At 44.6% G+C, this 13,066-nt stretch overlaps 1 protein-coding gene across 1 annotated transcript in view; it reads right to left on the bottom strand.

Annotated features, from left to right (window-relative positions):
* Positions 1 to 457: 457 nt before the first annotated feature.
* LOC131211725 (uncharacterized) overlaps positions 458 to 13,066 on the bottom strand; it is a 33,175-nt gene continuing 20,566 nt past the window's right edge. The window contains exons 3-15 of the mRNA XM_058205311.1: positions 11,718 to 12,077; positions 11,513 to 11,655; positions 11,271 to 11,445; positions 10,861 to 11,195; positions 9,102 to 9,131; positions 8,192 to 8,284; positions 7,981 to 8,113; positions 7,806 to 7,893; positions 6,455 to 6,517; positions 4,609 to 4,689; positions 3,405 to 3,506; positions 2,721 to 3,071; positions 458 to 1,860 (exon numbers count right to left, since the gene is read on the bottom strand). Of these exons, the coding sequence (XP_058061294.1) occupies positions 458 to 1,860; positions 2,721 to 3,071; positions 3,405 to 3,506; positions 4,609 to 4,689; positions 6,455 to 6,517; positions 7,806 to 7,893; positions 7,981 to 8,113; positions 8,192 to 8,284; positions 9,102 to 9,131; positions 10,861 to 11,195; positions 11,271 to 11,445; positions 11,513 to 11,655; positions 11,718 to 12,077 (3,357 nt within the window). The remainder of the gene's footprint in view (positions 1,861 to 2,720; positions 3,072 to 3,404; positions 3,507 to 4,608; positions 4,690 to 6,454; positions 6,518 to 7,805; positions 7,894 to 7,980; positions 8,114 to 8,191; positions 8,285 to 9,101; positions 9,132 to 10,860; positions 11,196 to 11,270; positions 11,446 to 11,512; positions 11,656 to 11,717; positions 12,078 to 13,066) is intronic.

Below are 13,066 nucleotides of genomic sequence, written 5' to 3'. Positions count from 1 at the left end.
TAAATAGACATTGGCAATAGACAAGAACCCAAAAGGCCATAGAAGACAGTAGTAGAGTAGTAGGACACAATAAGAAAAAACAACCATTAGCTGACAATCACAGCCAAACTACAGTGTTCGGGAAACAAAAACCAAAAAAATGGAAGAAACAAACGAATAATCCAGCAAAAACAACGGGGCACAGTATTCTAAAGTGAACCGAAAACCTGCAAAAGTTCATATTCGCAACCGAACACACTTCAACGGGAGGCGAAAAGGCGAACAAGCCGCAAGTGACCGACAGCCGATCGTTACCGAGGCGCGCTCTAGCGGTTTGGCGAATAATAAGTTGGAAACGAAGTTGGAGAGGATCGGACAGTGGAATGAATACGCGCGGGCGTGTGTCTGTGTGTGTGAGCAACGGGCCAAGCAAAAGGGGCTAGTGGGAGGAAACAATATCCGGTGTTTCGGTGCGCTCTCAAACGAATTCGCCCTCCAGACTAAACTGCTCGAGGTAGCTCTCGAGGTTATGGTTTTCGTCCAGCGGCAACCCGATCTGTCGGAGGAGAATCGAAGCTTTCTCCTCTGCTGCCAATCCACTGCCACCGGTGGTGTCATCGTGCGCCGGACCATTGGCAATGCGCTGGGTTTTCGGTTGCAAGCGGGCAAGGAAGCTCTCATTTCTTGTGGGACGCTGCGTTAAAGCCGTATGGCCGATCGGTGCCGGCGGTCTTGTTGTGGTGTTTTGTACAGTTTCGATCGTAGCCTTCATCGAGCTGGCCCTTTGCACGTCCTGTCGAGGCCGTTGCTTCTGCGGCGAAGGTATTCCACTGAGCCGTGCCTCGTTGGCTCGAATTTCCGCCTCGATCTGTTCGATTTTTCGCTGGATTTCGTCTGGATCGCGAGCCGGAAGAACTGGTGAAGGAGGTTCGCGAGGACGGTGCTCTCCGGGCACGGCGGTGTTCGGAATGCCGTTCGGTATCGCTTTACGGAAGATTGGCCGCTCAAGCGTCGATGCTGGTGACGAGGTGCAGCTCAGAAACTGTTCACGTCGCGCCTTCACGAGATTCTTCATTTTCGCCAGCACCACCCGATCATCCTCCACTGGATCGACCACTTTCCGCTCGAGCTGGTCCGCCATCGGGACGAAATTTGGTTGTATCAGGTGAGGGTCGTCCTGAGAGCAGTTGTTGTTCTCATCTTCGATCAGCGTCTCACGGATGATCGGTATCGTAAACGGAACCGACCGAGTAAAGCGACTATTAACCATTGCTCCTCCACTGGGAATGCGCGAGTACAGCGATTCCGAGCGACTGACACGAGCCGTTCCCTGCTGAAGGATCGTAGAAGCAGAACAGCGCTCGAAATTGCGTATCATTAGCTGCACCGACGACGATCCGCTTCCATTGGCGTTGGAAAGGCGTTCGAACGTTTTCATCGCATCTGTCACGTTCGGCGCTCGTTCGTCGTCTCCGATCACCACCGGTTTGCGCTTGAAGGCCACAACTTTGGGAACCGCAGCCGTTTCTGTGGGCACCGCCCCGTCCGTTGCTGTGTCTTCGTCAGGCTGTTCGTGTGGGTCGTCGATCGAAAGATCATCACCATTTTCTGACACCCGGAAGTCGTTGCTGCTCAACCAACTTAGCACCTTGTTCGGCGAGGGACTCTCACTGGGACAATAGTGCTGGTCGGGACCGTTTTTTTGGTGGCAGTGCACATCAAGCGCATTACGCGGCGCAGCCGGCGAAAGTGTTGTCGATGGATGACTAGCTCGTCGCTCGTATAGGCACGGGACAACGCTGTGCTCGACGCCTCCTGAAGGGGTTAATACGGCTGTGGAGTGGTGTTGCGCTGACTCGATGCTACTCCGTGGTCTCTTACCTGCGCGAATCGTTTGTTCACAACGTCAAAGGAGAAATGACTAAGGCAGACATACAAGGCAGATGCGCGCGCAACCATCGCTACACTCTGCTGTGAACCGAGAGATTCGGAAGGTAAATGCAAACGAGTCCGTGTCCGAAAGTGTGAATGAAACTCAGGCAAAAAAGTTTTCAGAACCACATCACTTTTGTGAATTTTCAGAATCGCTTGCAATGGGCCTCATCTTCTCGTTCATCTTACACCGGGACGTGTTAGCCGAAAATACATTAACACGTTAAGCTTAACTGAACGATCTACGGTTGAGCATATTGCAACCGTTGGACTAGCAATAGGGCCATGGAAGGCCTACACTCTAGTGTACAGAACCGCAAGGAAAACAAAAAATTGAACCACACAAAAGACAGTAACTACGACAAGGCAACCAATGCCTAGGATTGATAAAAAATAATAAAAATCATAAATTGTGAATAAACTCTTTATCAAGCGAATAGAACTGAAATAACCACAGACAAAACTATCGAAGAAAAAAATTAAACAAAATTGTCTAAACATTCGATGTGCAAATGGATACATGATGACGTGCAAAAGTGTCTGATCAAAATTTAAAATGCGTTCCAACAACAAGAAAAAGATTCCTTTTTCACCATAAGTTGAGGGCAATCAAAACAACGTGACAAGTTGTTAACCGAAATAAAAACAACAGAACACGCAAGATAAATTAAACAGTAACATCGAGCAGACAAAATGTTGGAAAGAATGTTGAATAAAGAGCAAAAAACCAGCAAACTACTCAACGAGATACGAACGAATAACACAAACGGACTGGGCAGGAAAAATGTTCCCCCTCTTCAAACACACACCTGCACTGGAACGACCCCGGTGGCCACTGGATTGGTTCGGGTGTGATCCGGTGACACCGGCGCGACCTGGAGCACCGCTCGCTCCCTTGTTGAACTTGGGCGACCCTCTTGGCGGAACCGGCGGCGGAACGCTCTGCTTAACGACAGACGTTTTCTTTTTGAGCGGGGGCATGTTAGTGGGCGTCACGGCTGTCGCACCACCAAACGGGCCCGGGGCAGCATTTGCTGCCACTTTGCCCTTGCCAGCCTCGGTGGTGGTATCACCATGGCCGGTGCCGCCGCCGCCACCGTTGCTGCTGGAAGTCGTCGTAATCGTGGCTGCCGTGTGCACACTAGAGGACGTGTCCACGTCTGATCGCGTTCGCGATCGTGATGGCGATCGTTATGTACACACAAAGTCAGTAGAAACCCGTTACCATACACACAAGAAGATCGATTAGATTATTACGTTGGCGTAGTAAGGGCAGCCGAATATTCCGCGGGCAGCATGTTAGTGAGTGAGTCGAAAGAAATTGGAAAATACGATCAGAAAGTCAAACTTGTTGAAGCGAGCGCTTGCTACCGAGTGACAGATTTGAGAGAGAAGATCGGTTAGTACGAAGCAGTAGTCAGTAGTGTTAGTCCGGGTTCGCCGCCACTCGTAGAACAGAATAGTTCTGCGAACCAGTAAGCCGCCGGATTTACCTGATTTCGGTGTCCCCGTGGTGTGCTGATTGAAATGCGTCTGCGTTGGGTTGAACTGCTGGTTTTGGTGATGGTGCTGATGGTGCGAACTGCCGGCTACGGCTGCACAAGGCCGATAGAACGAATCGCAGAAATATGTAAAAGGTCAAAGTTAGTATTTTTGGCAACGCAAATGGGAAAGCGCGTAACTGAGACGTGTACAGTGAAGCGCAGTGCTTAGGGAAGCTCTAGGGTGAAGCTCGAAATGGGCGTCAGATGTGTTGGCATCGTTTTCGAACCGACACTTTCCTTTACTACTAAACGATGAAGGGATAGATCGGAAGTAAAACAGAATGGTAGAGTACAAACACACGCAACGGTGACATCCGGTGACCACACACAGCACACTGAGACAGTGAGTGAACACAATAGGATAAAAATGGCAATGAAGATGGACGGCAGATAAAACATTTAATCGTGGCGTTGAGCACCACGATGCGAAAATATTGCCCAAAAGAAGATAGTACAAGGGGTTGACATGAAATTCACTTACGACGACATTTATCACACAGGAAACAGAAGTTTGTCGTGCGCCATGAAGGATAGTAGAGAACAATTGTAAATGGAAAGATGGTTCCTGGACACATCTCGTGGAAAAACGAACATGCGTGAAAAAGTGGGGAAAACGGGCGACAAAGAAGTTACAAGACTGTTTTAATAGGCAGATAGAGAGAGAGAGAGAGAAAGAGAGAGAGCGGCGATAGAAAACTTTAGTAAACTGCCAGTTGTCTATTGTATGCTTTATGGTCAGCCAGCAAAACGAATATGATGCCATACGCATTTTAAACTATAGAAGTAAAACTAGCCATGGCAAAAGGCAAAATAGGGGAGCTGGACAGTGACAAGATGTTACTATCGGAAGATGGGAAACGCTAGTTTGGGCAGGGCATTTCATGAAGAGTGATTTTACTTTGTGCACAATAATCAAGAAACGAATGATCGGAAAGGATGACTTTGAAGGAACAGTGGCAGGAATCAAGATGGATGGTAAAAGAAAGATAAAATATGAAGAATAGTAAAAGAAAGGAAAAGACGTTCACGTTGGGCAAACGGCGGGAGATCAAATGGACATGACAACAAAACAATAAGCGAAACGAAAACATAAACTATAAATTTCGCCCTAAAGGTGAAGAACGAAAAACTTAAACTCGATACAAACACTTACGCTGACTATCTGTTTCTTCATTCTTTGCTCTCTGGGCTGCTTTCGATAAACTTTTTCTCTTGGATGGTGAGTGTTTTAGCGCTTTTATAGCAACGTTTAGTTTTGGTTGATTGTTCAGTTTTGGATTTAGTTCATAGGGCAGGATGGTTTTGTTTTTGTTTTCATCGAAATTGGAGCACCAGCATAAGCGATAAAAAGCGCAAAAAACCGGCGTTCACCGCCATATGGATCGAGTAGAGATGACGTAGGGTGGTGTTGGTCGTGGAGTTGAGGTTGGCGATCCGAAGTGGGGATCAACGGTGGTGGTAGGTGGTGGGTTGAGAAGAACATCAAACCGTTCACAAATTTGTGTATTCATTGGACATAATAGCAAACCGAAAAGAAAAAATAGAAAGAAAAAGAGAATGAAACAATATGTTAAAGTAACTATTTGCTAATATTCGCACCATGTTTGGGGCAAAAATATCACTCTCGTGGAAGCAGAGCCGTAGTAAAGGTTCGGGATATAGCAATATTAGTGAAATACCCAAAAGCAACACAAACAAATTACTAAAAATATCCAAAATCAAACAGTACAAAAATAAAAATCTATGAATGCTCTAAATATTATCTGTGAATATTAATGAACATTCGCCGCTAATTCAAGCAAGAGGGTGGAAGAAAAACAATCCAAACTATTTAAAAAGGTTTTTTGTTTCAAACTAGTGTAAAATACACTCCTTCCGTAGACAACGGTAAAGTACAGCAGGTTTTTGTGACCATCATAGCGTGTTTTTCTCGCCAGAACTAACCACTTATCGCAACAATGGCAAACAATTTACAAAACGCATTACACGAAGAGCTAAAGTATCACTTTCCGCCGGTTGGTGGGGAGCGCCACGAACGTTGCTTAATTGCAGAGCAAAACAATCGTAAAAGCACAACGAGTGTAAAAGAAATCATAACTCTAGAACAGGAGCAAATTGGTTCTTTGCGTTGGTGGTAAAGGAGTGGTACCAGAGAAACATAAATGTTATGTTGGGGACAGCATGCATGCATATTTGGCTGATCATGTTCTGACGCAAACGTAGTTTTGGATAAAGCAAATGGATTATGAATTAGATAATTTTTTCGAGCATTCAATATGGATCGTTCTAAGCTAGATTCTTCGAGTAGCCCCGTGAATGTGACACACTGTGAGTGATTGCAGATAACAAGCAGATGATGGAAGATGTTACATTTAACTGTATTGCGCAATAATAAGAAAAATCTGTTGACTGAAATTTTAAGCTTTGTTTTCGTTGAGACTTGGAAGTCAACGATGTTACAATGATTGAAAATTAAATTTTTTAAAGAATAAATTGGAAAACGCGTCAATTACTAAAGATGAGAATGGTGTGTCAGCAGGTCGAAAGTATCGAATTTACAAAGCATAGAAGGTTGTATAAAGCGCATATTCATAATATATTCATTAACCTTAACGTACCTTGCACTGAAACAAACCTTTTATGCGTTTAGGAATAGCTCTAGTGCACGCAAGTCTTAAAAAACTTAACAAAAAACAGCAGTGGTAAACAGAAAAAACGACACAGATAAGCAAGCAATAGAGACATCGCAAAGGATAGCGAAAGAAACCGAAAGTCTTATCAAGCACCTAGTTCGGAAACAAGGCACGTTACGTGCTGTGCCTTCGGCTACGGTCACACCGGAAAGTACAGCAATAAAACGGAGAAAAAGAACACAAAAGGGTTAACAGCAAGAGAAAGAGCAAAAATAGTTCGCAGGAAATAGAAAATAGATAACATTGTAAAACAATAACGACAACGACAACAACAGTAACACGAACAGGAGAATGATGTTAGATTACCTATGTAGCTGGTGACCAACGTGCGAAATTTTCTATGATTGCCTTTGATTTCGGGCAGATCCACTGGTTGATGTGAAAGATTGCGTTAATTGTGTTTTCAAGTTTCGTTTGTTTGGTTTAGATTTTACGGTTGTGCGTTACAACGTTTTTGAAAGCAGTTCAATTGGTAGCAAATCATCAGTAGAACCGTGACGTTGTTTTTTCGTTGCATATACAATACGCCAGAAATCACGTGGGGCAAGATAGATGTATGTAGTTTCAAAGAATTATACACAACAGATGTAGTGGTTTTGGTGGTAACGTTCGATTTTGGTTTTAATGAAGGAGTACATTTTTAGCCCAGCATTACAAATGCATGACATACGGCAAAGTAGTAAAAGAGAGAAAGAGAGAAAGAGAAAGAGAAAAATACAAGAATACAGTGAGAAGAAATGTAGACCCGATGTTTGCTATACTTGTGTCTTCGTTCGGCACAAGATAAGAAAGAACATGTCTGATGGTGGTATACGATGGTCGTCGTTTTTTGTTGTTGTTGCAAATGTGCGAACATCTATTCCGGTAATGTTAGTTTCTGGGACAGCTAAATAACCGCTCTACATAAACTCATAGCAAAACATTGGCAGAAACTCGCGCACGTAACAGGGAAACCCACAACCAAATATCCTAAACGAGGAGAACGCATCACCGAACGCAACAAATCCAGCAATGTGGCTCCGGGGTGCAATGCGAGAAAAAGAGAACACGATAAGAATTGGCACGGTACAACACTGGACAAAGGCACGATAAACATATAATACTTCAGGGACAGAGCGCGTTAGTGTATCTAAACGAACTAAACAACGAATGGTTTCTATCGGCTGAGGTATGGAAGGCGATGCTGAAAGTAATGCTAATATGTTTCTCATCAAATATTGTACATGTTTTCGAAACAAACTTTCACAAGAATAAAACTGCGTCCGATAAGAACAGTTCCCTTTTCTTTATCCTTATACCACAAATTAGCTAGACACACTCATCCAAACGTATTAGAGATTGTCAGATGCGGGTACAGAGTTATGTTTGCTGCCTTTGCAAGGGAAGATGTTTAGTATTATTGTTTTATGCCAATGTATGCCACAAAGATCGAATTTATAGTAGGAATATTAGCGTATTATCAGGCGAACGATGGGTAGAATATGGTTGTTTTTGTGTGGTTGTAGAGCAATGGCACAAAAAACCTCAATTCTTTGCGCGATTTGTTTGCATTTGCTTGTTGTTTTTTTTCTTGACACAATCCCACATCAAACCTTCCAGAAATAGTGTGAATAAGGGACTTCTCCAATTGCCGACACCAGCACAGGGCGATACTTACGGGAAGGAATCTTCTTGAAAACAGTTTTGGCCATAAAGTCCTGAAAGCGCTGTGCATAGAAGGAAGGTCGATGCACAGATACGGTATCCTGTGCAAGAGGAGCGCAGAGGGTTTAAGAGAGATCGATTAATGGGTCAGTCAAAGACGACGACTGTTCTTTCGCGTGGATACTTACACCATCGTGGATAATACTTTTCCATGTGTGTTCCAGCTTTTTCCGTAACCTGTACGACTGCAAAATATCTATGATACCGATAAACAGCAACAACCGTTCGCCTTTCTCACTACGCGCAGGTATACCGCCGGGACTATTGTGCAGAACGTTCATGAAACGAGCAATCATTTTAATTACCAAAACCAAAACAAAGCCCAAAATATGTACTCACGGAACGTCATCCTCCTCATCGATTGGTTCACTTTCGGCCTGAATGCTTTCCATTGCTGTCGAATGCGCAACAAGCCTTTGCCGGTTTATAGACCTGCGAAAACGATGGAAGGGTAAGAACAATAAGTGTCATCGTAGTGGCAATTCGTAGGCAAATAGTGTCGCAGTAGAAAACTGGCACTAATGGTTTTCTACCCACAAATGTACTTGCTAGATGCGCTGCAATTCACAATAGGTTACTTTCGATCATACCTATGAGGCATTTCTACACCTCACGACTGATTAATACAGCTTTGGGGCTTTTCAAACCATTCTGTTTGTGTAGAGCGAAGCTGGCAAAATTAAAGCAGCGCAAAATCGATTTCGTAATCCCTCAGCATCGAGTATCCAATCCAGGAAGGTAATTTTGCGATTCAAACAAAGTTTCCAACATTTTGACATAGCAAATACCGTAAAGCATTAGTCAGTGCCGCCGTCACTTGGAGTTTCACAAAACACCTTACCTACGACCAACAGAGCTAAGAGTACAGGTGATTAGATTAGTGGCTATAACGGCTACTGTTGTGTTGCCCTATGGATTTGGAATCTAGAGCACCAGGCGTCTCCATTTTAATAACAGAACTGGAAAGACGCCACTTGGCATTCGTTGAATCACCAGGCGCCTCCACTTGAGAGCTTAATGTACTTAACCGCCGCCAACTTAATAGTCAGAGGATCTCCGAGTAAATACCCTGGCATCTTATCATCGGTTGCAATGTGATGTCGGATTCGTAAGACGAGTTAAAGTAACACAAACAACAAACGATACGATTATCAAACCGGACGCATTCTGTGGAAAAGCATCCTTTCAACGCACAGGTTTTGCCTTTCTCATCTGCCTTAACCGCTAACGCCGACTGTCGGATCCATACCTAATCAGCATCTTTCCATAGGTAGTGTGCCTGTACCGATTAGAAAAATCCATTACCGCCGAGAGGATGGAGAGTTGGGAAAAGAATAAGAATGAACAAGGAACACCGTCAGTAAACGCTTCGTCTTCTTTTTATAGTGGTTTGCTCCTCTAGTTCATTATTAAGGTGTACGAACGTTCTTCGTGTGACAGTGACGGGTGCTAGTATCTAACAGAGGAATATCAAACAGCTACTAAATAGTCGGTAGCGAAAAGGACGAGGATAAAGAAAAACACAAATGAAAATATATTATTGTTTCGTATTCTTTTTTAAACGTTTCTTCAGTGCTGTGTAAACATATGTTTGGGAATGTTCCAGGAGAGTTAACAGAAAGGAAAGTTGAACGCTCAGAGATTTCAACCACGAGGTTATGCAAATATTGTACAACATTCTTGTCGGGAGGTTGATAGCAGACAGGATGTTCAAGGTACTGAGGTATACTGTATAACTGAACGGGGCATGGCACAGCAACAATGGATGATGCAAAACTTCCTGTAAACTAAGACATCGAGTGCAACGGGTGGACTTGTTTGTTAAGTGAGTAATATACAACGAGTAGTTGGATCGCACCGAAGATGTGTTTCATTTCGTTCCAAACGATGCTATCCTCCGGTCGTAGGTATTCATTCAATTCGCTGATGTTAATTGGCCTATCCTTCGAGTTATTTGGGAATCGGTAAATGTTTCTCGCCAGCAAAGCTTCGCTTCTTTCTGAATTTGCTGCACGATATTGTACATCAAAGTGAAACTCGCGTGCTTTATGCTGTAGATTTAGCGATGCGTTACAAAATGGAAAAAATGCTCTGTACTTCCATTGACTCTCATATTTAATGTAACTTCCATTCAATTTCCTTTTGACCGCCAATCTTTGCTTTGTGAGTTGTTGGCCTTACTGCGTCGGTCATTGTGTTCGAAGTTAGACCGGGCGGTGTCGATGTGTTGTTCTTCTGGTTTTGACAGTGTAGGTGCATTGTTACCGAACACAACATTAAACACTAATTGCATCTGCCAACTAAACTGGCAAAGCTGCTACTATGTACGTTAGAAAAGCGGCATCGGATGCAAAGCATGAACGCATTGCAATACGGCAGATTCCCTCGTGGCACACAAGTGAAGAACGATTGCGAGCCAGCGAACAAAACACACGCAACAAAATATTATTCAACCATCGATGCAACATAAACTTGGTTGGAAAAGAAAGGAACTGAATAAATTAAAAATAAAATCATTCTACAAAATCAACAGAAACATGCGGTCCTCTAGTGCATCTTGCCAATGTGCAGTATTTGGATCGATTTTTCAAATGTCAGCATAAACAGCAAAAGTCAACACATGACATTCGTTGGCATTTTATCTGCGCTTCGACTAAAGTAAGATAATTTAGTGTAATAAAAATGCAATAAATGCTAAAATGAAATCGCAATCGGTCGATTAGCAGAGACAACAAGGTAAGAAAAACAACAGCAAAAGTGGCCATTATGATCGGTGGAACGATGCGAAACCAGAACAACTAATCGAAAGCATGAAAAACATTTTCTAGACGTGGACTCGCGTAACCGAAGAGCTATCAGAAGCACCGTAGTTGGCAAATTCACAGTCCAAAGCTCGCATCCACACACACAGACACACATTCCGTTTCCCACGATCCACCATACAGTTAACCGATTGAAGTGGCATGCAATCTGCGTTTCCTTCGGAAAACCCTTGAGCATCTTCTTACCTGCTTCGGTTGAGGGCCGTCGTACGCTGCTCTTCTCGCTCCTGCACCATGTACTGGTCGGCTTCGGGTGCATCCTCGTAGTCGGATTCGCCTTCGGACCGTGCCTTCGCTGCCGCCTCCTGCTTTTCCTTCACCGCCAGGTCCAGGTTGTGGATGCCCATCAGCAGCGAGTAGTCCATGATTTTGAACGACTCCAGCACCCGACAGTCGCGCTGAATCGTTTTGATCAGCGCACTGTACGTTTCGGCCTCCAGGAAGAGACCGTTCGGATGTTGCTCCATAAAGTCCAGGTCCTTGTAGGTGGGCGACGATTTCGATCGTTCCGCTTTGTTCGCCTACGAGCGAGAGAGTGACACAGAGCCGGATTAGCATCATTATCTTCCGCCCGAAAAGCCGGACTCTCGGCTTACCTTGCGCTTGTAGGTGGAACCTTTGAGATCGTACTTCAGGTGCATCTTAACGTAGGAGGGAAGTAAGTTGTTCATGGCGACTAATCGAACGTTTTTGCTATTGCACTGGTAGCAGTAGAGACCGAAAAACTTCGGCAACAACGTGCGGGGATTTTGATTTAGGTTCATGTAGTAGCTGTGGACGAGCAAAAACATCGAATGAAGATTCGGAATTGAAAGTTGCCAATAAAACTGTCTCTTACCCTGGTAACAACTTCTGCAGGAACTCGCCCTCCTTGTGTTGCACCGTTTTGATGATAAACTCATCGTCGTCTGTCAGGTAGAAGATGGAACCGGACGCCCCCGGGTTCGACAGTTCCCGTAGCGGAGCTGAACACATGGACATCTGCAACAACAAATGCAAAGTACAGTACAGAGTTTGTAGACACAAAACAAACCCTTGCGTACCATGAAATCGTCTGGCTGGATGCCGAACAGGTCCCGAAAGTACCGGAACGCAATAGGGGCGTAGATTTTAAACTTAAACTCGCTATAGTGGTGGGCGGGCGTCATGCTGGAACCCTCCGGTGGAAACGATATCGTTTCCAGCTCCCAGAAGTCCATCATTAGCAAGTCACGCCGCGGTTTCGACGCCAAACTGCCCACCGTGTGCTGGATACCGAGCTGGATCGATCCCATGATCGTGGTCGTTTGGATCTTCTTGTACGTAATCTCGCCGCCCTCGCCAACCCGCCGGTGTCCGATTTTGCGCTCCTTGTCCGACTTGGGCCGGAGTGGCCGCGCGGCCAGCGACTGATCGCCAGACATCTGGAGGAGGAGAAGGAGAGAGAATATTTGCTTTAGTAATCGAAATAAATTCGAATATTACCATTTATTTGACAGTTTAGCTAAATCAAATTTTATTGATTTCCGTTTACAATTAGTAGACAAATTTATCATCTCAACATTGCACATTGTCTGATCCCTTACTTCAACTCGTTTAAAGTAGCTCCAGTTGCGCGGAGACACAAGCTCCATTCAACACCTTGTGCACCAATCCGTTTCGTAATCCGCTTTCCAACCGGTGGAGCCAAATGTGCGAGTTTTGACAACAAAAAACACATTAATTTTCGGGACCCTCACTTTCGCCCGGTGGAGAAATATAAATTACAGTCCAACTGAAATTGAATGAACGCCCGAGAGCAAATGGTGAGCATAAATAGCGGCTAAATGGTGCCAAGTACCGCCGCCTCGTGGAGGCTTTACCAAACACGGGAGGACGTGCAAGGAAAAAGACTGGGATTAACATTTTATCTCCCCAATGGTAATGTTACCACGGGGAAGAAAAACTTCTTCAAGCGGGTGGAGAACAAACCATCGTGTTCCTGTGTGTCCCACCCACCGACCGAGGCGGTCGTTCGCCAATCGACACGAGGCCAACAATCTGAACATTGTTGCGAATGTTTCCTCCTAGTCGTTTTGCGCAAAACATGGCGCGGCAATGGGACATAAACTCATTTGTCGTACGGTAGCTAAAGTGCAAAATATTAATCTATCTTAAGCTCCCTGACCGTGACACGGACCAGAAAGAAACGAAGAAGAGTTTTCAAACAGTTGTAAGCCCGACCGTTTGGACTTCAGCGGACTAGCGCAATTAAGAGTGAAATAGCTCATTATTACACTTAATTGGGCTCTGCGAAACGATGGAAGGTGAAAACAGATTAAATTTGATAAAAAAAGCTGATTCTGGTTGAAGATGACGCACGGCCTAGATGGTCCTCTTGTGAACCTTGCCCATAAAATCAACATCACACTGT

This window comes from Anopheles bellator, chromosome 2, assembly GCF_943735745.2.
Source record: "Anopheles bellator chromosome 2, idAnoBellAS_SP24_06.2, whole genome shotgun sequence".
Lineage (NCBI taxonomy): Eukaryota > Metazoa > Arthropoda > Insecta > Diptera > Culicidae > Anopheles > Anopheles bellator.
Note: the sequence above shows the minus strand (reverse complement) of the source record. Positions and strands in the feature narration are given on the sequence as shown.